The 27193-nt window shown below is 48.0% G+C and overlaps 1 protein-coding gene across 2 annotated transcripts in view; it reads right to left on the bottom strand.

Annotated features, from left to right (window-relative positions):
- The window catches only part of BOLL (boule homolog, RNA binding protein), a 725867-nt gene that overhangs the window by 592868 nt on the left and 105806 nt on the right, over positions 1-27193 (bottom strand). For both annotated transcript variants that reach the window (XM_029606045.1, XM_029606046.1), the window contains exon 2: positions 19642-19785. In XM_029606045.1, the coding sequence (XP_029461905.1) occupies positions 19642-19785 (144 nt within the window). The remainder of the gene's footprint in view (positions 1-19641; positions 19786-27193) is intronic.

Below are 27193 nucleotides of genomic sequence, written 5' to 3'. Positions count from 1 at the left end.
TATGAAAATATGCTTCTGCGAGATCGAGGGAAGCAAGGAACTCTCCTGGACGGACCGCCGCAATGACCGCCCACAGGGTTTCCATGCGAAAGTGGGGGATCTTGAGGGCCCGATTGACCCTCTTGAGGTCCAGGATTGGGCGGAAGGACCCGTCCTTTTTGGACACGGTGAAGTAAATAGAATACTGGCCGGCGACAATTTCCCTTTCTGGGACTGGGACCACCGCCCCCAGATCCAGAAGCTTGGAGAGAGTCTGGACCACCGCGTCCCTCTTGGCCCGGCCGCAAGGTGAGAACAGAAAGAGATCTGGAAGTTCCCTGACGAGGTCGAAAGCGTACCCGTCTCTGATAATGTCGAGGACCCACTGATCCGAAGTGATTTTGACCCATTCCTCGAAAAACAGGGAGAGGCGTCTGCCGAGGTAAGGGACCGAGGGATGAGCCAGCTGAACTTCATTGTGTGGCAGGTTTAGCGGTGGTTCGCACGGGCTGGCCCTCACGAAAGGGCCGCCTGCCACGAAAGGACTGCGACCAGGACTGCACACAAGAAGACCCCCTAGGAGTACCGCCCCGCCCTCGAGAAGCGAAGCGACGCTGACCCCTGAAGCGAAAGTGAGAGGCCGCGAAGGACTGAGAAGCCTTAGGGCGGTCCTCTGGCAGTTTATGGACCTTGTTGTCAGCCAAGGAGTCCATAAGCTTGTCGAGGTCCTCGCCAAAGAGCATCTTACCTTTGAAGGGAAGCGTGCCCAGCCGGGTCTTCGAGGACTGATTAGCCGACCAGTGGAGAAGCCAAAGGAGCCTCTGGGCAGCCACTGCTGAAACCATCACCTTCGCCTGGACACGGACCAAATCATAGAGGGCGTCCGACACGTAAGCGATTACCGCCTCCAGACGTTCGGCCTGTTCTGCCTCACCTGGCGGAAGCTCCCGGGCGCAGAGTAACTGTTGGACCCACTGGAGGCCTGCCCGCATCATGAGGCTGCTACAGCAAGATGCCCGAACCCCGAGGGCCAGGACGTCGAAGATGCGCTTCATGTGAGCCTCCAGCTTACGATCTTGCGAATCCTTTAGGGCCGTGGAACCTTCCACCGGGATTGTGGTGTGCTTGGCCACTGCAGAAACATAAGAATCCACTGATGGATATCGCAACAGCTCCAAGCCCTCTTCCGGGAGGGGATAGAGCTTATCCATCGCACGCCCCACCCGGAGCGAACCGTCAGGAGCCTCCCATTCCCGTAGGATAAGGAGCTTAAGCATGGGGTGGAAGGGAAAGGCCCGGAGCCCTCCCAAAACCGGCTTCATATCCTTAGGAAGTGAGGCCATGAGATTATCCACGGAGGGACTTTCCAGACCCAGCTCCTCCAAAACAAAAGAAAGATAGGGCTCTAGCTCCTCCTTACGAAAAAGACGAAGGGCTCTGGGGGTCATTCCCCTCTAGGGGGGGGGGCATCTGCCGAATATGAGGAAGAAGCGGGGTCTGAGTACCCAGGAGACAGTGGGGGAGGGGAGGAGAGGGGCACCCCCAGGACCACCCGCACCCGAAATGGTTCCTGAGGCTCCGCAGCCGGTCCAGAGGTCAACGACGCTGAGCGAGGGATTTTAGACGGGGGGGGCAAGGGGGGGGCTTTCATCCATCTCATGCAGGCTAGCTAAATAAGATTTATGCATGAGGAGGACGAAATCCGTGGAAAAAAGGACCCTGGATTTACCGGGGGGGGGGGGGGGGGGGGGGGGCGAGGGAAGGTCAGGACACCCCTCCTGGGAACCCGCGGTGGCCAAATCGAGGGTAAATCCGGCCCCCCAGCCCCAGGGAGCACTGAAATCGGCCCCAACGAAAAATCCAAGATGGCGGCCGTTCCCGGGCTCTGCCGACCCAGGAAAGGCCTAGCCATGCGGGAGGAGTGGAGCCCCGGGCTAAATTTGCTTGTCCTGCCAAGGAGGGACCTTCCCCACCCGGCAGACAAGCAGTGCAGAGGCCCTGCCGCGAAAAACGCGAGGAGGACAGCCCACAAGAAACACAGGCTGAAGAAAAAAAAGCTGAAAAAAAAAGCTTGATTGACAGCCTGCACAGCAGAAGAGAGCAGGCGGGAACCTGCTGCCTTCTGCTTCTGACTGCTGGTTCTAATCCTATACTGACCAGAAAAAGTTAAAAAAGCTGGTCAACTGCTGCAAATAAGTTAGAGGTAGGTGAGTACCTGCAACTTATTGAAAGGTAAAACTTTGAAACTCTTTTTTTTTTTTTTTACTGAGCGCAGCAGCGGGTTCAAAACCCTCTCGGCAGCCAGAGGGGGAACGAGGCCCAGAGAGCATCGATCCCCACACCTGGAAGCGTACACGGACTCAGGACTAAGCAGGGAACCCCCTCCTGCAAAAGGGGACAAGCCCCCCTGAGCCGGGCAAGAGCTGGGAGACAGACGTCTCCCACACAAAAAGGCACTAAAGAAGACAAAAATTCCTTCAGAGATTCACTTTCTATAATTTTTAAAAACAAGAACCAAAAGAAGTACTTGCTTGAACATAAAGAGAATAAAGAGGCTGACTAGCCTACAGCAGAGAACCGAAGGGGAGATGCTGCACCTGCTGGAGACAGACGAATACTGGGGGGTGAAAGGATAGGCTCTGTCCTGATATAGGGCATCTTGCAAGTTTTAGTCTGTCTCCACCTGCTGGAAAGGAGGCTCAACCCACTGTCTGGACTGATCCGGGTACGTACAGGAACATCCATTGTACCTGAAGACTGGAGGATAGATAATGTAACCCCAATATTTAAGAAGGGCTCCAGGGGCGATCCGGGAACCTATAGACCGGTTAGCCTGACTTCAGTGCCAGGAAAAATAGTGGAAAGAGTTCTAAACATCAAAATCACAGAACATATAGAAATACATGGTTTAATGGAACAAAGTCAGCATGGCTTTACCCAAGGCAAGTCTTGCCTCACAAATATGCTTCACTTTTTTGAAGGAGTTAATAAACATGTGGACAAAGGTGAACCGTTAGATGTAGTATACTTGGATTTTCAGAAGGCGTTTGACAAAGTTCCTCATGAGAGGCTTCTAGGAAAAGTAAAAAGTCATGGGATAGGTGACGATGTCCTTTCGTGGATTGCAAAGTGGCTAAAAGACAGGAAACAGAGAGTAGGATTAAATGGACAATTTTCTCAGTGGAAGGGTGTGGGCAGTGGAGTGCCTCAGGGATCTGTTTTGGGACTTTTACTTTTCAATATATTTATAAATGATCTGGAAAGAAATACGACGAGTGAGATAATCAAATTTGCAGATCATACAAAATTATTCAGAGTAGTTAAATCACAAGCATATTGTAATAAATTGCAGGAAGACCTTGTGAGACTGGAAAATTGGGCATCCAAATGGCAGATGAAATTTAATGTGGACAAGTGCAAGGTGTTGTATATAGGGAAAAATAACCGTTGCTGTAGTTACACGATGTTAGGTTCCATATTAGGAGCTACCACCCAGGAAAAAGATCTAGGCATCATAGTGGATAATACTTTAAAATCGTCAGCTCAGTGTGCTGCAGCAGTCAAAAACGCAAATAGAATGTTAGGAATTATTAGGAAGGGAATGGTTAATAGAACGGAAAATGTCATAATGCCTCTATATCGCTCCATGGTGAGACCACACCTTGAATACTGTGTACAATTCTGGTCGCCGCATCTCAAAAAAGATATAGTTGCGATGGAGAAGGTACAGAGAAGGGCAACCAAAATGATAAAGGGGATGGAACAGCTCCCCTATGAGGAAAGACTAAAGAGGTTAGGACTTTTCAGCTTGGAGAAGAGACGGCTGAGGGGGGATATGATAGAGGTGTTTAAAATCATGAGAGATCTAGAACGGGTAGATGTGAAACGGTTATTTACTCTTTCGGATAATAGAAAGACTAGGGGGCACTCCATGAAGTTAGCATGTGGCACATTTAAAACTAATTGGAGAAAGTTCTTTTTTACTCAACGCACAATTAAACTCTGGAATTTGTTGCCAGAGGATGTGGTTAGTGCAGTTAGTATAGCTGTGTTTAAAAAAGGATTGGATAAGTTCTTGGAGGAGAAGTCCATTACCTGCTATTAATTAAGTTGACTTAGAAAATAGCCACTACTATTACTAGCAACGGTAACATGGAATAGACTTAGTTTTTGGGTACTTGCCAGGTTCTTATGACCTGGATTGGCCACTATTGGAAACAGGATGCTGGGCTTGATGGACCCTTGGTCTGACCCAGTATGGCATGTTCTTATGTTCGGCCCGGAGATTGACAATGGTCGGTCTCTGACACCACTATCCGCCATTGGTGGTGTCTAGGGAACCGACGGTCCCACCAATGTCGATGGCATGGTGACCATCAGTCCAGCTCCAAGGTCCATTGATGCCGATGTCACCGATACCGATGGCTCGGACTTCCTTGACCCAAAGAACTGATCCATCTTGTCGAGTAGAAGCCAACGTCTCTTTGGGGTCACCTAGATGCATAAGCAGCAACCCTGAAAATCATGTGATGCCCCCAGGCAGAGGATACACAACTCATGAGGATCAGTGATAGACATGGACCTTGGGCACCAAGGGCATCGTCGAAAATCGGATAACCTCGGTGTCCAAGATGGGGCTGTTGCGACCGTCGCTGCCTGACGTCTTCACTCAGCCCTTCACTTCAGCCCTACCAGGCACTTCAGCTCACTACTGCCACCTCTGGTGGTTTCAAGACCTGTTTAATAAAAGAAATAGTGTGTGTCGGTGGCGGACGGTCACCGTGTCGGTGACGATGCATGCCACGGTGCTTGGCCCGGTCTTTCTCCAGCGCCAAAATGGATGCCCTCACTGTCTTCGATGGCGACGGATGACGGACTGTCAGCATGCCTGCACTGTTCCTGGCACTATGGAGTGTCGTAGGCTAATACGGGGCTTTAATAAGAACCCATAGCATGGAGCACTGTTTTCAGGCGAGGGCATTATGTGGCGGTGCTATGTCGGTATTGACGGTGTCAATGGCAACCGAAGCAGCCTTGAGGGTATCGTCAAAAATATATATGAAAAAACGTCGATGACTCGGCTAGAGCAGCGCTTCTCAACCGGTGTGTCGCGACACACTGGTGTGTTGCCAAGCACCGGCAGGTGTGTCGCATGCTCCCGGTCTCTCCCGCTGCTCTTCCTTCCCTGCTGCCGTTGCCACCGGGCTATCAGTACGTTCAAGCCCAGTGGTAACAGCAGCGGTGGTAGAAGAAGCAGTGGCACCTGTGGCTGGCCTTTTCTTCTTCCCGCGCCCCCCCCCCCCCCGTGACCCGGAACAGGAAGTGATACGCGGTGCGCGAGAAGGGTAAAGAGCCGTGCCGCGAGGAAAAATAGCAGCGGTGGCAGCAGCATCAGCCCCTGAGCAATCGAAGCAGCCGGTAATCGGGAAAAGGAGATAGCAGCATGAGCCTCCCGTGGCCGATGGGATTCTTCTTTCTTGGCCTGCGGGGGGCTGGAGGAGGAGGCTGCTGCAGCTACCATTTGTGCTCGGGGGGGGGGGGGGGGGGGAGAGGAAGTGAGTGAGAGAAAGAAAGAGAAGCAGCCAGCCAGCCAGTCAGCCTGTGTGTGATTGAGAGCATGTGTGTGATTGAGAGAAAACTGGTCAGAGAGCTGATGTGTGTGTTATGCGAGAGACAATGAAAGTGACTGCTCAGGGAGATGACTGATGTGTATGTGAGAGTGTGAGACATTAGTCAGGAAGGTGACTGATGTGTATGTGTATGAGAGAGAAAAAGCATGGAAGTGAGAAATCTGGGTATGTGAGAAAGCATGGGCGTAAGAAGCCTGGTGTTGTGTGAGGGGTTGGTGTGTGTGTGTTAAGAAAGCATGGGAGTGAGAAGCCTGTGTGTGTGTGCATGCATGAGAAAGAGAGACTGGTTGGTAAGGTGACGGTGTGTGTGAGAGAAAGAGACTGGTGTGTGTGAATGTGAGAGAAAGAATGTGATTCAGGGAATGAGAAGCCTGTGCATGTGGAGAGCAAGCATGGAAATGAGAGAGAGACTGGTGTGTGTGTGTAACAGAGAGAAAGTGATTATGGGAATGAGAAGCCTGTGCATGTGAAGAGAGTGAGCATGGGAGTGAGAAACCTGGGTGTTTGTGAGACAACAGCATGGGAGGGAGAAGCCTGTATATCTGAAAGAGAACATGGGAGCCCATATATGTAAGTAGAACACGGGAGTGGGAAGCCTGTGTGTGTGTATGGCATGAGAGAAACTGGTCAGGAAGGTGACTGGTATGTGTGTGTCAAAGACTGTTTGGGAGATGATTGGTGTGTGAGACAGAAACTGGTCATGGGGGCATGACTGGTATGGTGTATGTGAGAGACATGGGCATTAAGGAAGAGGACCATGGGTATAGAGCTTAGCTTCTACTGCTGCTTCTGGTGTGTGCCACGGCCTGCATGGAAGGGGAGTAGGAGAGCTGCTGGAGGGGGTAAGTAAAGGTGGCTTTTTAAGTTTATTTTTCTTGATTGACTGCCATTTTAATTATTTAATATTATGTGATGTCTGCTTTTTTGAAATATTTTATTGGTGTTTGGAGAATGTTTAATAGTTTTTATGAGTTTTTAATTGTTGGATGTTATTCTGTTCACAGCTGTTTTGAAACATTGATTTTGCTTATTAGTATAGTTTTACAATTATTTCTGTGTGGGGATCTATAGCTGCTTGCTAGTTCTGTTTTCCTAATATGAGGAATATTGGTTTTTAGGGCCTGATTTAATATTTGTAGTGTTGCCTTTTCATAGATAGGGTTGCTCCTGTTTGAGTGTATTCCATAATACAGGTGTAATTGTGTGCGGATTAGTTTATGTGCATTACTACAAATCCTGGGAGTATGTTAGGTCGGTTCTGTGTCTGTTACCGAGATGAGATATTTTACTAGCATGTAAGTGTTTGTATCAGTCTTATTTGTTGTGTTTTCTCAAGAGGACATGCATTGGTGGTAAACTGCTGTCTTTTCATAAGTAGGGCTATTGAGCCTGGAAGAAGGAGTGTGAGTTGCTGTTACTGAGATGACACCAGAACCAGAATATCTTTTTTGTAGGGTGAGTTGTATGGGGAATGTCATAATTCTGCTTTACATCCATTATTGTGATTCAGGGGGGGTTCTCGTGGATGCAAACTACGTTTACATCTAGCCCCGTGACGATCATGGGTCAGTGTGTCATGCATGTGAGAACCATCTGTCAGGTGTGTCCCGACAGAAAAAAGGTTGAGAACCACTGGGCTAGAACAATGATGACAGTGACGGAGCACTGACGGCATCGACATAGGTATCTATGGGAACAATGTGGCATCGAATAATCGAAAAAACATCGTTGGTATCGGAAAAATCATACCGGCATCAACGGAGTCGATGACCGCATCAATAGGAATGTCGAAGACACCGATGGAAACAACGTGGGCGTCGAGGGCATCGATGGACTTGACCCAGGCACCGATGCCCATCGAAGGACTCGACCTGGGCACCGATGCCCATCGATAGACTCGAACTGGGCACCGATGGCCATCGATGGAAAAGACCTGGGTATCAATGGAAAGGTCCTGGGCATCGATGGCATCCATAAAATAAAGGATGGCATCAATGGAAATTACCCTGGCATCGATGGAAGTGCCCCGGGCGACGGTGGCATCGGCCCGGGAATGGATGGCACCGACAAGACAAGGTGTACGTCGATGGCATCCATCCGGGCAATGATGGCACCAATGAAACCCAAGGAAAAATCAGTCCCATCGATGAAAAACATGGATGGCACTGATAGAAATGATGCAGGGACGATGGCATCAGAGTACCACGGGGGGAAGGGTACCGATAGTATCTAAGAATCCAGGACGGTCTGAAGGGGGTACCGACGGTAGCGATGGGGGCATCGACTGCGCAAGGGTACCGAGGAATCGAAGAACCTGAATCAACAGGGGCCCTGGCGGCAACGGAAACCGTGGAAGTCCCTGTCCCACTAGCGCTAATAACCAGGCAGAGTGTCACAGAGGGACACTCTCAGGCTATGTTTGGCTAACTGAAAACATAGGGAGAGGGGAGGCCGCAGGCGGTTGGCAGGCCAGGAAGGTAACAGGAACCGACCGAAAAAAACAGGGCATAGTACTCACCAAGCGTCGAATAAACATATGCAGAGGGAGACCCGAGCAGGGAAAAGTGTTTGTGAAGTAAAAGTTTAAGTGTTTCCGTGTAGAAAAAGTGTTAGAATTTCTCACAGAGCTTGTAACCGCTATGCTTACTGCAGAGCGGAAAAAAGAAGACTGAGGGAGACACCTGTGGCTCACAGGGATAATTGCAGGCTGAGCATGCTCAGTGCACTCAGTGTGCCAGTGTCAGTCAAAGCTTTGTAGAAACTTTGACAGAAAAGTTTTCCGTACAGGGCTCCATCCTGTGATGTCACCCATATGTGAGGACTACCATCCTGCTTGTCCTGTTAGAAAGCATGTTCTCTCCTGCCCTGCTCTCAGCATCTTCAAAAATAGTTGTAGCTAATCTTTCCCGACACTTTGCCCTCCTTCACCCTCCATAAGTGCTCATCCAGCACCCTTTTTAAACATGCAGAAGGAAAATGAGGGGACTTGATCAGGGAGTATCACAGGCCCTTCATCCTGTCCAAGAGGAGAGGACTGGAAAGAGGGAGGTGCCTTGAGAGCTCATGCGTACAAGGTGCTATGTGCTGAGGAGGGGATCAGGGCTAAGATATCAGGGATGTTGTGTTATCATTGCAAGAGCTTGGAGGGTGAGGTAAACATGTTCCTTCAAGTTCTTTTTTTTATTTATTTTATTTATATTCTGTCTTTCAGCAACTTCAAAGCGGATTACATTAATCTACAATAGGGTGGGAGGCAGTGGAATATGCTAGCCCTGTGTTATCATGGTGTGCAGTATTGGGTTTCAGGGGCAGGAGGAGAGGAAACAGCCTGGACTCTGCCTTCCAGTAAATGTAATCCATAATATATCGGGCTTGGTAGTGTGTCTGTCAGTGCTCGCACATGTTCCATAGCCCGCCGATAGATGGCGCTATAATATATCGGGCTTGGTAGTGTGTCCGTCAGTGCTCGCACATGTTCCCCAGCCCGCCGATAGATGGCGCAGGTGGCTCCCTGACTGCCTTGGAGGCTCAAACACACTGTACACCGGCTACCACAAGTACGAAGGACAGCAGCCATCGCAGGACAGGCAGAATATAGCAGAGGAGACCCTGGCATGCTGCGAACGGAGCGTGTCCCGCGGCAAACACTCTGTTTGCGGCGAGGATGAAGGCCCGGCGCGCCATTCGCGGCGAAAAGGGAAGGTCCCCATGTGCCGCGATCGGCACGCCCGGGCCTTCATCATCGCCATGAAGGAGCGTGTGCCACGGAACGCGCTCCGTTCGCAGCATGCCAGGGTCTCCGCTGCTATTTTCTGCTCAAGGCGAAAATGGAAGGCCCCCGTGTGCCGCGAATGGCGTGCTGGGCCTTCATCTTCGCTGAGAACAGGGCGCCAGGCCTTCATCTTCGCCGCAAACGGCACGGGTCCCACGGCATGCTGGTGAGAGAGAATGTGTGTCGGGGAGGGGAGGGTGAGAGAGAGCAAGAGGGTGTGAGAGAGCGCTTGGGGGGGGGATGACGGTGAGAGAGAATGTGTGTGTGAGAGGGGGGGGGGACAGAGAGCATGGTTGGTGAGAGGGGGGTGGGGAGGGTGTTAGTATGGGAGGTAAGAGAGGGTGGGTGGGGGGATGCTTGAGTGCGGATTTCAAAGAAAGGGAGCCTATATGAGGGGAAGGGGATGCCGGTGAGAGAGAATGTGTGTGTGAGAGAGGAGAGGGGGTGTGGGGGAGTGCGAGAGACATCTTGGTTGGTAAGAGGGGGAGTGCGCAGGATGCTCGAGTGTGGGTTTCAGAGAGGGAGCCTATATGAGGGGATGTGTGTGTGTGCCAGAGAGTGAGGGAGCCTGTATGAGGGTGTGTGTATGTGGAAGGGACACTCTTACAGTGAATTTCTAGGGAAATTCTGCTCAAAACAAGAGCAGATGTGCCAATAAAAAGGCTCGCCGCCCGGGCATAGAACGGGTAGAGTTGCTAGTTTTTAATTTATACAAAACAAAAATATACAAAGCCAACTTACCTTGGCTGCTTCTACAACAAAAAGTCCGCTGTACTCACACATACAGGGTCTTCGCATATTCCCTGGAGCTTCCTCCTCCCAGTCTGTGCTTCCTCCTTCTTGGGCCTGGATTTCTATTCCCTTCCCAGCTGCTCTTTCACCTGATTTCCCATCTTGAGCATCTCTTAAGATGGAACACCTAGCTAACTGGACCCATTCCTTGAAGTTCTGCAGCCTGGCCTATACATTCCTTCAAAGTCCCATTCACTATTCTGCCAAACAATAGTGGGGAAGAAGAAATGCTCCTGCCCCCACTCCTCAGCCATTTTCCTTGAGGCCATTTAGCACTGGGGGGAGGGTTCTGGCTTTATTGAGCCCACAGAAAATAGAGGGTGTGGGAAGCCATGCATCCATATACAATGGATGCAGTAAAGCCTTATTTGCATAGGACTCTCCCTCATTTACATTCAAGGAACACACTAATTTTAGTCTTACGAAACCATTTCAATGAGTACCTTAAGTACCTACTGTATAGCATGCTATTTTCATAGTGCACCAAAGGCCTTTAACATGCATGCCCCTTTATTTTCAATGTAAACCTGAGCAAAATCAACATGTTCACATCCCAAAAGCTGATAACAGTGGCTTTGAGAAGACAGTCTCAGAAGAGACTTCTCATCCAGCCACTGACATGTGAGGGAAGCTGAAGTCATCAGGGCAGGCCATCCAGAGCAGTAAGGATGTATAAAATGAAAGAAAAATGGAAGAAGAGGACACACCATCAAAGAAAAGAAAACCTGTATGAAAGTCTAATATTGAAAATAATGTTTAAAAGAAAAAAGTGTGATTTTTCTCAGGTACATTTACTTTACAATTTTTGAGACTACACATATATTTTGACTGGTAATGCAGTTATGATCACAACTATATGACTTTCACAAGTTTATATACCCCTAGCAGAATTTATAAGATGTGTAGCATTTTAAGAAAACATGCACTATTATGCATCACAGAAATCAACAATCATTAACAAAACCATAAGCAATAAAGGAAATAATAAAATGGTCCTGTTCAAAAAAGTTTGCATATCCTTGAATGTTTGGGCTGGTAATATACACTCAAGTTGACATACAGGTTGAGATGGCAATAAAGGGTAGGTATCCACATCTGTGCCTTGTCTGACTGTAACTAATGTATGTGTATAAATAGTCATGAGTTTCTTAGCTTGAGAAACCCTTGTGAATTTCATCCAGGGCTGCACTAACTTTAGTGATTACTAAAGCATGGGGAAAGCAAATGTTGCTTACCTGATGTACCAGGTGTTCTCACAGGACAGCAGGATGTTAGTCCTCACAAATGGGTGACATCGAGGATGGAGCCCACCACGGAAAACTTCTGTCAAAGTTTAAACAGAACTTTGACTGGCCCCTACTGGGCATGCCCAGCAAGGCACTGACCCTGCAGCCAGCAGGGGTCTCCCTTCAGTCTGATTTTCAAAGCTACAGGCAGTGCCTAGAAAGTAAGAATAAAACGAACCCAACACCGCGGGGAGGCGGGCGGGTTTCGTGAGGACTAACATCCTGCTGTCCTGTGAGAACACCTGTTACATCAGGTAAGCAACATTTGCTTTCTCACAGGACAAGCAGGATGGTTGTCCTCACAAATGGGTGAGTACCGAGCTGAGGATGTCCCGACTTGCACCAAATGTACCCAACGGTGTGCAGCAGGCACAATAAGTGAGGAGAAATTTGGGAAAGGGCATCCGCACCCACAGGGGTAGGTGGAAGGGTGTTGGTACATCAGGTTGGAAAAAGGTTACGCAAGACAGACTGGCCGAAGATGGAGTCCTGTCTTCCAGCCTTGTCCAAACAATAATGGGCTGCAAAGGTATGGAGAGAACTCCAGGTTGCAGCTTTGCAGATGTCAGGAAGCGGCACCGATCGAAGGTGTGCCACTGACGTCGCCATGGCCCTCACAGAGTGTGCTTTAACACGGTCTTGAAAAGGAATGCCAGCTTGCTCATAGCAAAAAGAAATGCAGTCCGCCAACCTGGAGAGAAAGAGCCTGCTTACCCACAGGTTGTCCCAACTTATTAGGATGGAAAGAGACGAATAATTGAGTGCTCTTCCTATGGGAAACTGTACGGTCTAGGTAAAAAGCTAGGGCTCGTTTACAGTCTAGGGTATGCAGGGTCTGCTCTCCAGAGTTGGAGTGGGGCCTGGGAAAAAAGATAGGTAGTATGATGGATTGATTGATATGAAACTCAGAAACTACCTTAGGTAAAAATTTAGGGTGAGTGCGGAGTACCGCGCGGTCCTGCAGGAGCTTAGTGTAAGGCGGATAGGTAACTAGGGCCTGTAATTCACTAACCCTGCGAGCTGAAGTAATAGCCAAAAGGAATAACACTTTCCAAGTGAGATATTTAAAGTCACAGGAGTGCAGAGGTTCGAAAGGAGGTTTCATAAGACGACCAAGAACCAGGTTAAGGTCCCAGGATGGGGCCGGAGGACGCAAGGGCGGCTTTAGATGGAGCAAGCCCTTAAGAAAGCGTGATACTAGGGGTTGTACTGAAATAGGATTACCCCCAATACCGTTATGGAAGGCGGCTACCGCACTGACATGCATTCTGATAGAAGAGGTTTTAAGAACTGATTCAGAGAGATGCCATAAATAGTCCAAGAATTTGGAGATTGGACAGGAAAGGGGATCAAGGGACTGAGAAGTGCACCATGATGTGTACCTTTTCCATTTGTATGAGTAAGACTTTCTTGTGGAAGGCTTTCGTGAAGCTATCAGGACCCGAGAAACGGAATCTGAAAGGTTGAAAGGCTGAAGGACTAATCTTTCAACATCCATGCCGTCAGGGACAAGACTTGGAGGTTGGGATGGAGGAGGCATCCGTCGTTTTGAGTGAGCAGATGCGGGTCCTTTCCCAGAGGAATGTGCCTGCGGATGGAGAGATCCTGGAGTATTGGAAACCATACTTGGCGTGGCCAGTAAGGTGCTATCAGGATCATGGTTCCTCCGTCCTGGCGTAGCTTCACGAGAGTCTTTGACACAAGAGGGAGTGGAGGGAATGCATAGAGCAGACCGGTTGTCCACTTGAGGGAGAATGCATCCCTCGGCCGAGAGTGCTGGCTCCGAATGAGAGAGCAGTAATCGTCCACTTTGTGGTTCTGAGGGGACGCAAAGAGGTCTATGCGGGGAGAACCCCACTTGTGAAACAGAGAGGTCGCTACCAGAGGATCGAGTGACCACTCGTGTGGTTGGAAGACACGGCTCAGCTGGTCTGCCAATACATTGTCTACTCCCGGCAGGTAAGTGGCCCTGAGGTACATGGAGTGGGAGAGGGCTTCCGCCCAGATCTGCGCAGCTTCCTGACACAGAAGGAAGGAGCCTGTGCCTCCCTGCTTGTTTATGTACCACATGGCCACTTGGTTGTCCGTCTGGATTAAGATTATCTGATGAAAGAGATGATCTTTGAAAGTGCGGAGCGCATAGCGGATTGCTCGAAGTTCCAGGAAATTGATCTGGTGTTCGGCTTCCTCTTTGGACCATAACCCTTGGGTTTGAAAGTCGTCCACATGGGCTCCCCAACCGATGTGAGAAGCGTCGGTGGTTAGGATTACTTGCGGATCCGGTGGAAGAAAGGGTAAGCCCTGAAGGAGGTTGACCTGAGTCGTCCACCAGGTTAAGGATAGGCGCAGCGCTTGTGTGACTGTGACTATGGAGGACAGAGGGCTGAAAAGCTTGAATCCATTGGTGTCGTAGAGTCCATTGTGTTACTCTCATGGCTAGTCGGGTCATGGGAGTGACTTGAACCGAGGATGCCATGTGCCCTAGGAGAATGAGGAACTGGCGAGCCGTGGCAGTGTTCTCAGACTGGAGCTGGCGAGCCAGGGACATTAGGGTGTGGACCCTCTGAAGAGGAAGGTAAGCCTTTGCCTGTAAGGTGTCCAAGTCTGCCCCAATGAAGGATAAGGTTTGAGACGGGACTAAGCAAGATTTCTCGTAATTGACGAGAAACCTTAAGGAAAGGAGTGTTTGAATTGTCAATTTTAGGGAGGATTGAGCTATCTGTTGGGTGGAGGCCCTGATTAGCCAATCGTCCAGGTATGGGTAGACGTGGACACCTTCCTTCCTTAGGAATGCTGCTACCACTACGAGACATTTGGTAAAGACTCGTGGGGCAGAAGCTAGACCGAAAGGGAGGACACGGTATTGATAATGGTCGTGGCCTACTAGAAACCGCAGATATTTGCAATGGGATTGTGTGATCGCAATGTGGGTATAAGCGTCCTTGAGGTCGAGAGAGCACAGCCAATCCCCTCTTTGTAGCAGAGGGAGCAGCGCGCCTAGGGTTACCATTTTGAACTTCTCTTTTTGAAGGTATTTGTTGAGGGCTCGAAGGTCCAAAATGGGACGTAGTCCCCCTGATTTTTTTGGTATTAGGAAGTATCTGGAATAGAATCCCGTGCCTCGTTGAGAGGGAGGAACGGGTTCTATAGCATTTGATTGCAGAAGAAGGGATACTTCCTGTTGTAATTGAGCCAAATGGGTGGATAGACTCCACGCTTGAAGAGGCGGGGAGTCTGCCGGAAGAGTTATGAAGTTGAGGTGGTAACCCTGTGCGATAATTGTTAGCACCCACTGATCTGAGGTGATCTGCAACCAAGGTTGTAGAAAATGGTACAGTCGACCTCCTACAGGGATGTCCGGAAGAGGGGTTTGGCATGTGTTCCCTACAGGGGAGTCAAAGGCCAGCCGCAGGCCCAGGAGGAGGGGCTACAGTAGGCCTTTGTTTCCTAGGCTGACGCGGCTGAGGCCTAGTAGAGGATCGAGCTGGACGAGGCCTGGCCGATGGAGGGTAATAACGGCGTGGTCGAAAGAATGACTTCTTAGAGTCTTTCTTTTGCGGTTGCTTGGAGGTCAGCTCAGGTGGGACAGATGAGAGTTGTTTCAACGTCTCATGGTGGTCTTTTAACTCCGCCACAATTTGCTGAATTTGCTCTCCAAACAAATTATCGCCTAAGCAGGGTAAATCAGCAAGACGATCCTGAACCTCTGGGCGAAGGTTGGATGATTTTAACCAAGCCCAACGTCTGGCTGAGATGGCTGTGGCTGAAACTTTTGTGGAAGCATCGAATATGTCGTAGGCAGTCCTAATCTCGTGCTTCCCTGCCTCAAATCCCTTGTGAAGAAGGGCTTGAAGCTGCGGTTGGTACTGGTCTGGCAACGTGTCAGCATAGTCTTGCATCTGCTTAAGGATGGCTCTGTTGTACTGAGTCATGTAAAGTTGATATGAAGCTATGCGTGAAATCAACATAGCTCCATGATAGACTTTCCGTCCAACACTATCTAGGAACTTGTTGTCCCTGGTAGGTGGGGTAGAAGAGTGTGGCTTAAGACGCTTGGCCTTCTTCTGCGCGGACTCAACCACAACAGAGCGATGATCCAGTTGAGGTTTTTGGAAACCTGGTGCTGACTGGACAAGGTAGGTGGAGTCAGCTTTTTTGTTAACTGGGGACACTGATGAAGGAGATTCCCAGTTTTTCTTGAGCAGATCCAAAAACACCTGGTGTATAGGGATGGAAGCGATGATTTTTGGAGCATCCAGAAATTGAAGGAGTTCCATCATCTGGTGTCTGTCATCAGCTTCAGATTGTAGTTGAAAAGGTACAACTTCTGACATCTCTTTCACAAAATTAATGAAAGATAGATCCTCAGGAGGAGATCTTTTTCTACTCTCTGTAGGAGATGGTGGCGAAGGCAAATCTGTGTCAGAAGATGTATCATCATCATCACCCCAGGTATCGTAGGGATCAAGTGGGGCTTGTAGCCCTGATGGACCTGGCTGAGGCTCTGAAGGCATCGATGGAAACCGAGGTGGAATCGGTGCCGTAGGTGGAACCAGAAATGGCATCGATGGCTTCGGTGCTGCCGATGGAATCGGTGCCTGGCGTGGAATGGATGGAACCGAAGGATATATCGGTGGAGATATACCAGAAGGCACCGATGGAACCACCCCGGAAGGGGGAATCCGGAACGGTGTTTCTCCTGCCGATGAAAATCCAGTCGGAGACGGTGGTGTTGTCGATGGTACTGGAATCACCGATGGAAGGGCCGTCATGAGCGCCTCCATGCGGCTCAGTAGCGGTGCTAGCGCTTGTATCAACGGCTCGGTGGTCGGTTCCCTCCTCGGTGGCGAAGCCGGTGCCGGTGTCGGGGGCGGCACTGGAACCGGTGCCGGAGACGGTGCCGATGGAGGTTGCAATTTCTTCATCGCTTTCTCGATGGCCTCCTGGACCAGCCGGTCCAGTTCTGCCCGGAGACCAGGGGTAACCATACCCGGCTCGACGGGAGAGGGAGGCTGAGGCAGGGCCGGAGGGACCACCGTAACCGGTGGGATCACGGCCCCCGCACCCCGGGAGGGTGAGGGTTTCCTCGATGCCGGCGAACGAGACGTGGAGGGTGTCCGGTCTGTTCGCGGCTTCTTTGTCGGTGGCTCGGCTTGAGCAGAGGTCGATGGCTGTGGATCCTCGACAGGCCGAGACTTGTGCCGTCGATGGTGGTGCTTTTCCTTCCGATCCCCTCGCCCATCCGGGGAAGGGACGGGAGTCGACGGCCGAGAAGCGATCGATGGCGGACGGTCACCGGAGGGTTGACGATGATGGTACAACTTCGACGGTGCCGGTTCCGATGACGTCGATGCTATCGATGTCGTTGGGGTGGGTGAATGGAAGAGGAGCCCCATCTTCTCCATCCTGGCTTTGCGACCCTTGGGTGTCATTAAGGCACATTTGGTGCAAGTCAGGACATCATGCTCACTACCCAAACACATTACACAAACCCTGTGGGGGTCTGTGATGGACATAGTCCGGGTACAATCCGGACAACGGCGGAACCCCGTTGCCAAGGCCTGAAGCCAAAATTTAGGCTGGGGATCGGTAAGTGCCAACAGGCCTCAAGGGCCAAAATCGACGGTAGTCGATGGAAAAAGGCAAAAAACTTACCGGGTTCCGTAAGATGACTAAAAATTTGTCGAAGGGAGACCCCTGAGGGGCAAATTTTCTTAGGAAATTAACTTCCAAATTCCTGTCAGGAACGTGGTTAGAGAGCTCCTTTCACCGCGTGGCAACTGCTGCGCGGAAAAAAGAAGACTGAAGGGAGACCCCTGCTGGCTGCAGGGTCAGTGCCTTGCTGGGCAATGCCCAGTAGGGGCCAGTCAAAGTTCTGTTTAAACTTTGACAGAAGTTTTCCGTGGTGGGCTCCATCCTCGATGTCACCCATTTGTGAGGACAACCATCCTGCTTGTCCTGTGAGAAAGCAATAGAACTATCAAAGGATCTGCGAGCAAAAGTAGTTCAACTTTATAAATCAGGAAAAGTGTTGCGCTTGGCAGTCCATGGGCTTCCCCCTGCGAACTGCCACACTTAACCCAGCCTCGAGATGCTACTGCAGACCGCTGATACCACCAAAAGATTCCCACACAGCTTGGCAGGCCACCACATTCCAGCAGACCTGATGCGACACTAGGGCAGACGCTGCTAGCTACACGCTGCTAGCCCTGATGACTTCAGCTCCCCTAAGTACGCACCCGACTCGCACAGGTTTAAAGGGCTTGCAACGGAAAATTCCCTGCACCTCTCTCTGATGATGTCACAAACCTTGGGCCACAAAAGGTCCTCTTTCCTTGCAGTCCACGCCTTGCAACAGGTCTCCCTGCAGTCTCTGTAGAGTGACTTGCCTCATGTTCCTTATCTTTGTGTCTTCAGTTCCTGGTCTTCATTCCTGTCTTCAGTTTCTGGTCTTCGTCCTGGGCTTTGGTTCTTGAAGTCTTCGTCTAATCCTTTAGTGCTTGAGGTCAGTTCTTTTGTTCTTCTTTGTGCCTTTCCTTCTGTATTGTTCTTCTTCCTACCCTGCTTATCCCTCCCGCCTTCCCTTGGATGGGTAACCGGTATTGACCTCGGCTTGACTACTGGACTTCTTTAGATTGCCGCCTGCCACTGACCACTGCCTGACTACTGGACTTCTCTTGAACGCCACCTGCCCCAACCCAAGTCTGCCCTCATTCTCCTGTATGCCTCGTTCTCCTGTATGCCTGACTCCACCAGCTGATGGTGGGGACCTGCAGGGCTCCACCATGCAGGTTGCGCCAACTCCACCTCAGTCCAAGGGTCCACATCCATAACAAAAAAAATATAAACAGGTATCCTAAGATTTGAAAATGCCAAACAATACTGTTCAAAACTTTGCTCAAGAAGTAGAAAATGAGGGGTTCTGTTAATACCAAGTCATGGTCAGGTAGACCAAAAAAGATTTCAGTCATAACTGCCAGGAAAATTTGTCAGAATGTAAAGAAAAAGCCTACAAATAACCTTCTACTGAAATACAGGCATCTCTGAAACAAAGTGGTGTTGGTGTTTCAGCATGTACAATAAGGAGATACTTGAACAAAAATGGGCTGTATGGTAGAGCTGCCAGAAAAAAAAGCCATTGCTGCACCAGCACCACAAAATAGCCCATTTACAATATGCCAAGCAGCACCTAGAGAAGCCTCAAAACATCTGGAACAAAAGAATTTGGAGTGATGAGATCAAAATTGAAGTTTATGGTCAAAATCATAAATGCTATGTTTGGAGAGGAGTCAACAAGGCCTATGAAGAGAAGAACACCATCCCTACCATGAAGCATGGAGGTGGATCTCATTGTTCTGGATGGCTGTGAGCTACAGCAGCACAGGGAATTTAGTCAAAATTGATGGCAGGATGAATGCAGCATCTTATCAGAAAACAGTGAAGGAGAATTTGCATTCATTAGACAGAGAGCTGCTCATGGGGCGCATTTGGACTTTCCAACGTGACAATAATCTGAAACATAAGGCCAAGTCGACCCTTCAATGGCAGCAGCACAGGAAAGTGGAGGTTCTGGAGTAGCCATCACAGTCTCCTGACCTCAATATTATTAAGCCACTTTGGGAAGAACTCAAACATACAGTTCATGCTAGACAACCAAAGAATTTACAGGATCTGGAGGCTTTTTGCCAAGAGGAATAGACAGCTTTACCACATGAGAAAATAAAGGGCTTCATTCACAACTATCACAAAAGACTGCGAGCCGTCATTAATGCAAAAGGGGGAAATGCACAATGTTAAGAACTAAGGGTATGCAAGCTTTTGAACAGGGACATTTTATTATTTCCTTTATTGCATGGTTTATTTAATATTGTGCTATTCTGTGATGCATAATAGTTTAATTTGAAATACATTAAAAATAACAGGCATGTTTTGTCTGATCACTCATGTTTTCTTAAAATGCTACACATCTTACAAATTCTGCCAGGGGTATGTAAACATATGAGCACAACTATATAAGTGTGTGAATGAATGACCATAGACTTGATTTTACACTTATTTTTACACTGAAATTCAGTAAAAAAAAAATAATTTCACTGAAATTCAGTATATAAAAACATTATTATAGTTTTAGAAAACTGTCAAATAATTATTTCAGGCACTTATCAGTACTACAAGAACATACCTTAAAATCTATTCCTCCAACAAAGATACGATTAGGAATGACTGTTCCAAATCTTGGTGCACTGGTTGGATTATTTAATGGTACAGGTGATACTGGGTTGGGAGATGGAGATAAAGAATCTGTTTGCGTCTGGTTGGTAGTTTGCTACAATGGAGACAAAAATGGTGCAAAAAAATTCTATAGAACTTGACCTGCAAATCAATAATTGTTTGTTCTGAAGTCACTTAAAAATTATAACACATGCAAAATTTTCCCTTAAGAATTTCAATTAGTCCCCAAATAAAATTGATTTGTATTTGTCTTCTTGTATGTTCTTTTGTGTGTATTCACACATAAATAACAAGCAAAAAAAAAATCACTATCAAACTGATAACTAGAGAATTAGCCAGGTAAATCCCCATGGGTGAAAATTTCTCCTGCAGAGCGGCAGAAGTTTTACTAGGCAGCTATATTTTGGCTACTCAAATTGTGGTTATCCCAGGATTGGGGGAAAGAACTTAGCCAGCTAACCATGAGCACTGACATTGCAAGCTCAAATCTAGCTAACTAGAAAGCAAGTTTGCTCCGTAGACAGCAGGATGAATTAACCATGACATATGGTTGACATCATTTGATGGCGCCAAATGACCTTTCTCTCCTAGTTCATAGAGCTTTTGCTCTACTGAGTATGAGCGGGGAATTCGGGCACAGGCATTAACTTATAAGTCTCTCAGTTGATTTTAGAGCTAATTCTAGCTAGGTAGTTGACTCACCTGGGAGGCAGGAGGGTATTTAGCATGGCTAATTGATCCTACTGTCTATGGAGAACACTGTTTACAGTATGCAAACTTGCTTTCTCCTTCAACAAGCAGAGTTGAATTAGCCATGACACATGGGGAGACCCAAACTGAGGATTGTGACAGAGCATTTACTGAATAAGCAACCCAGACTCCACCATAAGAGAGTAGAGTGAACAGGCTATGCAAAACTGCTTATCCAAATTTACTGTCATTTCTTGACAGATTTTCCAGAAAGTAATGGAATGTGAAGGTGTGCACTGACAACCAAGTTTCAGCTTTGCAGATGTCTTCAATAGGCACAGCTCACAGATAAACCACTGATGCAGCCATGACTCTCACTTGATGCGGCTTGACAGAGTCTGTAATCTGGGGCCCTGCTAGCGTATAACAATGCACAATACAGTCTGCCAGACCAGCGATTCTCAATCAGTGTGCTGCGACACACCAGTGTGCCGCCAAGCACTGGCAGGTGTGCTGCGAGCTCCCGCTGGCCCAGCTGCTCTTCTCTTCCCATCCTTTCACACCAGAGAGAAAGACAGACATCCTTCCACTTCTGCCATTGCGCCCGGGCTGTCAGCACACTAAAGCACAGATGGGAATGGCACCAGTGTTAGTGCGAGCTGGAAACTGCAGAATTGCCTTTTCTTCTTCCAGACACCATGGCCCAGAAGAGGAAGTGATATATAGTGGGGCGCTCAGGAAGAAGAAAGGGCAATCCTGCATTCAACAGCAGCAGCATCATTGGCCCAAGGAGCAGTTCAACACAAAGAAAACAGAAGAGCAGCTGACGATCCTCAATGGGAGATAGCAGAGTTAGTCCCTGCACCAATGATAAGAACATAAGAACATAAGAAATTGCCATGCTGGGTCAGACCAAGGGTCCATCAAGCCCAGCATCCTGTTTCCAACAGAGGCCAAAACCAGGCCACAAGAACCTGGCAATTACCCAAACACTAAGAAGATCCCATGCTACTGATGCAATTAATAGCAGTGGCTATTCCCTAAGTAAACTTGATTAATAGCCATTAATGGACTTCTCCTCCAAGAACTTATCCAAACCTTTTTTTGAACCCAGCTACACTAACTGCACTAGCCACATCCTCTGGCAACAAATTCCAGAGCTTTATTGTGCGTTGAGTGAAAAAGAATTTTCTCCGATTAGTCTTAAATGTGCTACTTGCTAACCATGGAATGCCCCCTAGTCCTTCTATTATTCGAAAGTGAAAATAACCGAGTCACATCTACTCGTTCAAGACCTCTCATGATCTTAAAGACCTCTATCATATCCCCCCTCAGCCGAATCTTCTCCAAGCTGAATAGCCCTAATCTCTTCAGCCTTTCCTCATAGGGAAGCTGTTCCATCCCCTTTATCATTTTGGTTGCCCTTCTCTGTACCTTCTCCATCGCAACTATATCTTTTTTGAGATGCGGCGACCAGAATTGTACACAGTATTCAAGGTGTGGTCTCACCATGGAGCGATATAGAGGCATTATGACATTTTCCGTTCTATTAACCATTCCCTTCCTAATAATTCCTAACATTCTATTTGCTTTTTTGACTGCTGCAGCACACTGAGCTGACGATTTTAAAGTATTATCCACTATGATGCCTAGATCTTTTTCCTGGGTGGTAGCTCCTAATATGGAACCTAACATCGTGTAACTACAGCAACGGTTATTTTTCCCTATATACAACACGTTGCACTTGTCCACATTAAATTTCATCTGCCATTTGGATGCCCAATCTTCAAGTCTTGCAAGGTCCTCCTGCAATATATCACAGTCTGCTTGTGATTTAACTACTCTGAATACTTTTGTATCATCTGCAAATTTGATAACCTCACTCGTCGTATTCCTTTCCAGATCATTTATATATATATTGAAAAGCACCGGTCCAAGTACAGATCCTTGAGGCACTCCACTGTTTACCCTTTTCCACTGAGAAAATTGACCATTTAATCCTACTCTCTGTTTCCTGTCTTTTAATCAGCTTGTAATCCACAAAAGGACATCGCCTCTTATCCCATGACTTTTTAGTTTTCGTAGAAGCCTCTCATGAGGGACTTTGTCAAACGCCTTCTGAAAATCCAAATACACTACATCTACCGGTTCCCCTTTATCCACATGTTTATTAACCCCTTCAAAAAAATGAAGCAGATTTGTTAGGCAAGACTTCCCTTGGGTAAATCCATGTTGACTATGTTCCATTAAATCATGTCTTTCTATATGCTTTACAATTTTTTTCTTGAGAATATTTTCCACTATTTTTCCCAGCACTGAAGTCAGGCTCACTGGTCTATAGTTACCTGGATCGCCCCTGGAGCCTTTTTTAAATATTGGGGTTACATTGGCCACTCTCCAGTCTTCAGGAACAATGGATGATTTTAATGATAGGTTACAAATTTTAACTAATAGATCAGAAATTTCATTTCTGAGTTCCTTCAGAACCCTAGGATGCATACCATCCGGTCCAGGTGATTTGCTACTCTTTAGTTTGTCAATCTGGCCTACTACATCTTCCAGGTTCACAGTGATTTTGTTCAGTTCGTCTGACTCATCACCCCTGAAAACCATCTCTGGAACTGGTATCTCCCCAACATCCTCATTTGTAAACACGGAGGCAAAGAATTCATTTAGTCTTTCTGCAATGGCCTTTTCCCTAAGAGCCCCTTTAACCCCTCTGTCATCTAATGGTCCAACTGACTCCCTCACAGGTTTCTTGCTTTGGATATATTTTTAAAAGTTTTTATGAGTTTTTGCCTCTATGGCCAATTTCATTTCAAATTCTCGCTGTATGACTGATACCGTAGGGTTGAAGGAGGAGGCTGCTGCAGCTCCCATTTGTGCTCCAGGGGAATGGAAGTGAGTGAGATTGAGAGCAAGCTAGCATGTGTTTAAGTGAAAGAGTGAGATATCACGGGTGTGATTGAGATTATGTATATAAGTGAGAGAGCATGTGTATGACTGAGAGCGTGTATGTAGGATTGAAAACCCTTGCGTGACAGCATATGTGTGACAGAAAGCATGTGTGTATGATTGTCAGCCTGTGCATGAGAGAAAGCATGTGATTGACAGCATGTATGTGTAAGTGTGATTGAGAGCCTGTGTGTGAGAGACAGCATGTGTGTGATTGAGAGCCTGTGTGTAAGTGAAAGAATGTGTGTAATTGAGAGCATGTATGTGTGTGATGAGAGCATGTGAGAGAGCATGTGTTTGTAAGTGAAAGACAGCATGTATGTGATTTAGAGCCTGTGTGTGAGAGAGAGCTTGTGTATGACTGAGAACATTTGTGTAAGAGTGAGAGAGAGCATGTATGTAATTGAGAGACTGGTCGGGGAGATATGTGTTTGTGAGACTGAAATATTGGTCAGGGAGGTGATTGGGTGTGAGAAAGAGACTGGTCAGGGAGATGACTGGTGTGTGTATGTAAAGGAGGTGACTGGTATTTATTTATTTATTTTAACATTTTTCTATACCGTCGTTCAGTGGGTACCGTCACAACGGTTTACATTAAGGCACATAAAAATGATGCTAAAGTATATCAAGTTACACAGCTGCCCTTCAGGATTGGTAAATAATAATAATTGGTAAGTGTAATGAATCATGTCCATTTCTCCTCGTAACAGTTTAGGATACGAGATTAGCTTTATCATTGTACTTTTATCCTTTATTGATGAACTCAAAATGAAACTTAAACTAAAATATCAAATAAAACTATACACATATTGATTTTGGTTATGTGTTTGTTATGTGTGGTTATGTGTTTGTTGTTCCATTGTTTGTACCTGCTTTCCCCTGGTATCTGTGTGAGGGAGGTGACTGATATGTGTGAACTAGACTGGTGAGAAAGGTAACTGGTGTGTGTGAGGGAGATGACTGGTGTTGGTGTAAGAATGAAAGGAGAGACTGCTAAGGGAGGTGACTTGTGTGTGTGAGAGGCTAATTAGGGAGGTGACTGGTATGAAGTAGTCTAGTGGTTAGAGTGGTGGACGAGAAAGCAAATGTTGCTTACCTGTAACAGGTGTTCTCACAGGACAGCAGGATGTTAGTCCTCACATATGGGTGACATCACAGGATGGAGCCCAATCACAGAAAACTTCTGTCAAAGTTTCCAGAACTTTGACTGGCCCCTACTGGGCATGTCCAGCATGGCACTAACCCTACAGCCAGCAGGGGTCCCCCCTTCAATCTTATTTAAAAGCTACAGGCAGTGCCGAAAAATAAAATAATAAAACGTTACGAACCCAACATCGCAGGGCGGCAGGCGGGTTTCGTGAGGACTAACATCCTGCTTGTCCTGTGAGAACACCTGTTACAGGTAAGCAACATTTGCTTTCTCACAGGACAAGCAGGATGGTAGTCCTCACATATGGGTGAGTACCGAGCTGAGGATGTCCGAACATGCACAAATGTACCCAAAGGCGTGCAACAGGCACAACAACTGGGCTGGAATTTGGTAGAGGGCATCCTGAACCCCACCAGGCATGTGGGTGTTGGTACCTCACATTGGTTATAAAGGACAGACTGGCCGAAGATGGAATCATGTCTTCGGCTTTGTCCAAGCAATAGTGGGCTGCAAAGGTATGGAGAGAACTCCAGGTGGCAGCCCTGCAAATGTCAGGAAGCAGCACCGATCGTAGGTGTGCTACTGAAGTCATCATAGCCCTCACAGAATGTGCTTTAACAAGGTCTTGAAATGGAATGCCTGCTAGCTGATAGCAAAAGGATATGCAGTCCGCTAACCAGGAGGAGAGAGTCTGCTTACCCACAGGCTGCCCTAATTTGTTAGGATGGAAAGAGACGAACAATTGAGTGCTCTTCCTGTGGGCAGCTGCACGGTCTAGATAGAATGCTAGAGCCCGTTTACAGTCCAGGGTATGCAGAGCCTGCTCTCCTGGGTTGGAATGGGGCCTGGGAAAAAAGGTAGGTAGTATGATGGATTGATTGAGGAGAAAATCCGAGACAACCTTAGGTAAAAATTTAGGGTGAGTGCGGAGTACGGCCCGGTCCTGCAGAAGTTTAGTGTAAGGCGGATAGGTAACTAGGGCCTGTAAATCACTAACCCTGCGAGCTGAAGTGTTTGCCAAAAGAAAAATCACTTTCAATGTGAGATATCGAAGTTCACAAGAGTGAAGAGGCTTGAATGGTGGTTTCATGAGCCGACCCAAAACTAGGTTAAGGTCCCAAGAAGGGGCCGGAGGACGCAGTGGAGACTTGAGGTGAAGCAAGCCTTTTAGAAAACGTGTTACAAGGGGTTGTACTGAGATAGGAACATCCCCGATACCTTTATGGAAGGCGGCTACCGCACTGACATGCATTCTAATGGAAGAAGGTTTTAGACCTGACTCTGATAAATGCCAGAGATAATCCAAAAACTTCATGATTGGACAGGTAAAGGGGTCAAGGGATTGAGAAGTGCACCATGACGTGAACCTGTTCCATTTGTAAGAGTAAGCTTTTCTCGTGGAAGGCTTCCGCAAAGCAATCAAGACACGGGAAACTGGTTCAAAAAGGTTAAGTGGCTGAAGGATTAACCTTTCAACATCCATGCCATCAGAGACAAGGCGTGAAGATTGGGATGGCGGAGGGACCCATCGTTTTGAGTGATTAGGAGCGCTTCCGTCCCTAAGGGAATGTGCCTGCAAATGGAGAGATCCTGCAGTATTGGAATGCATAAAGCAGACCAGTTGTCCACGAAAGGGAGAAAGCGTCTCTGGGATGAGAGTGTTTGCTGCGAATCAGAGAGCAGAAGTTCTCTACTTTGTGGTTTTGGAAGATGGAGTTCGCCACCGAGGGGTTGAGAGACCACTCGTGCGGTTGAAAGATGCGACTCAACTTGTCTGCTAACACACTGTCCACTCCTGGCAGCCAGGTGGCCCTGAGGTACATCGAATGGGAGAGAGCTTCCGCCCATATCTGCGCAGCTTCCTGTCACAGATGGAAGGAGCCCGTGCCCCCTTGTTTGTTGTTTAAGCAGATACAAGACTTGTTTGTTGATGTACCACATGGCCACCTGGCTGTCCGTCTGGATCAGGATAACTTGATGTGAGAGGCGATCCTGAAATGCCCTGAGAGCGTATCTTATTGCTCAAAGCTCCAGGAAATTTATTTGGTGTTTGGCTTCCTCTGGAGACCAAGATCCTTATGTCTGCAGATTGGCCACTTGGGCTCCCCAGCCGAGATTGTAAGCATCGGTGGTGAAAGTTATTTGAAGGTCTGGAGTCTGAAAGGACAAACCTTGGAGGAGATTGTTCTGATTTTTCCACCAGGCAAGAGACTGACGGAGTGAGTCTGTCATGTGGACAATGGTCGACAGGGGCTGAATGCTTTGAGTCCATTGTGACCTTAGAATCCACTGCATGACTCTCATGGTCAAACGGGCCATTGGTGTAATCTGAACTGAGGACGCCATGTGTCCCAGGAGGATGAGAAAGTGGCGTACAGTCGCAGAGTGCTGAGACTGCAGCTGGTGAGCAAGAGACACGAGAGTGAGAGCTCGCTGTCGAGGCAGAAAAGCCTTTCCCTGCAAGGTGTCCAAGTCTGCCCCAATGAACGACAAGGTTTGAGATGGGACTAAGTAGGATTTGTCGTAGTTGAGAAATCCTAATGAAATTACAGTGTGTAAGGTTAGATTGAGGGATGACAGAGCAGCTTGCTGAGTGGGAGCCCTGATTAACCAGTCGTCTAGAAAGGGATAGACGTGAACACCTTGGGTCCTGAGGAAGGCTGCAACTACTACGAGGCATTTTGTGAAGAATCGTGGCGCAGATGCT

The sequence above is a fragment of the Rhinatrema bivittatum genome, chromosome 6 (genome assembly GCF_901001135.1).
Source record: "Rhinatrema bivittatum chromosome 6, aRhiBiv1.1, whole genome shotgun sequence".
NCBI lineage: Eukaryota > Metazoa > Chordata > Amphibia > Gymnophiona > Rhinatrematidae > Rhinatrema > Rhinatrema bivittatum.
Note: the sequence above shows the minus strand (reverse complement) of the source record. Positions and strands in the feature narration are given on the sequence as shown.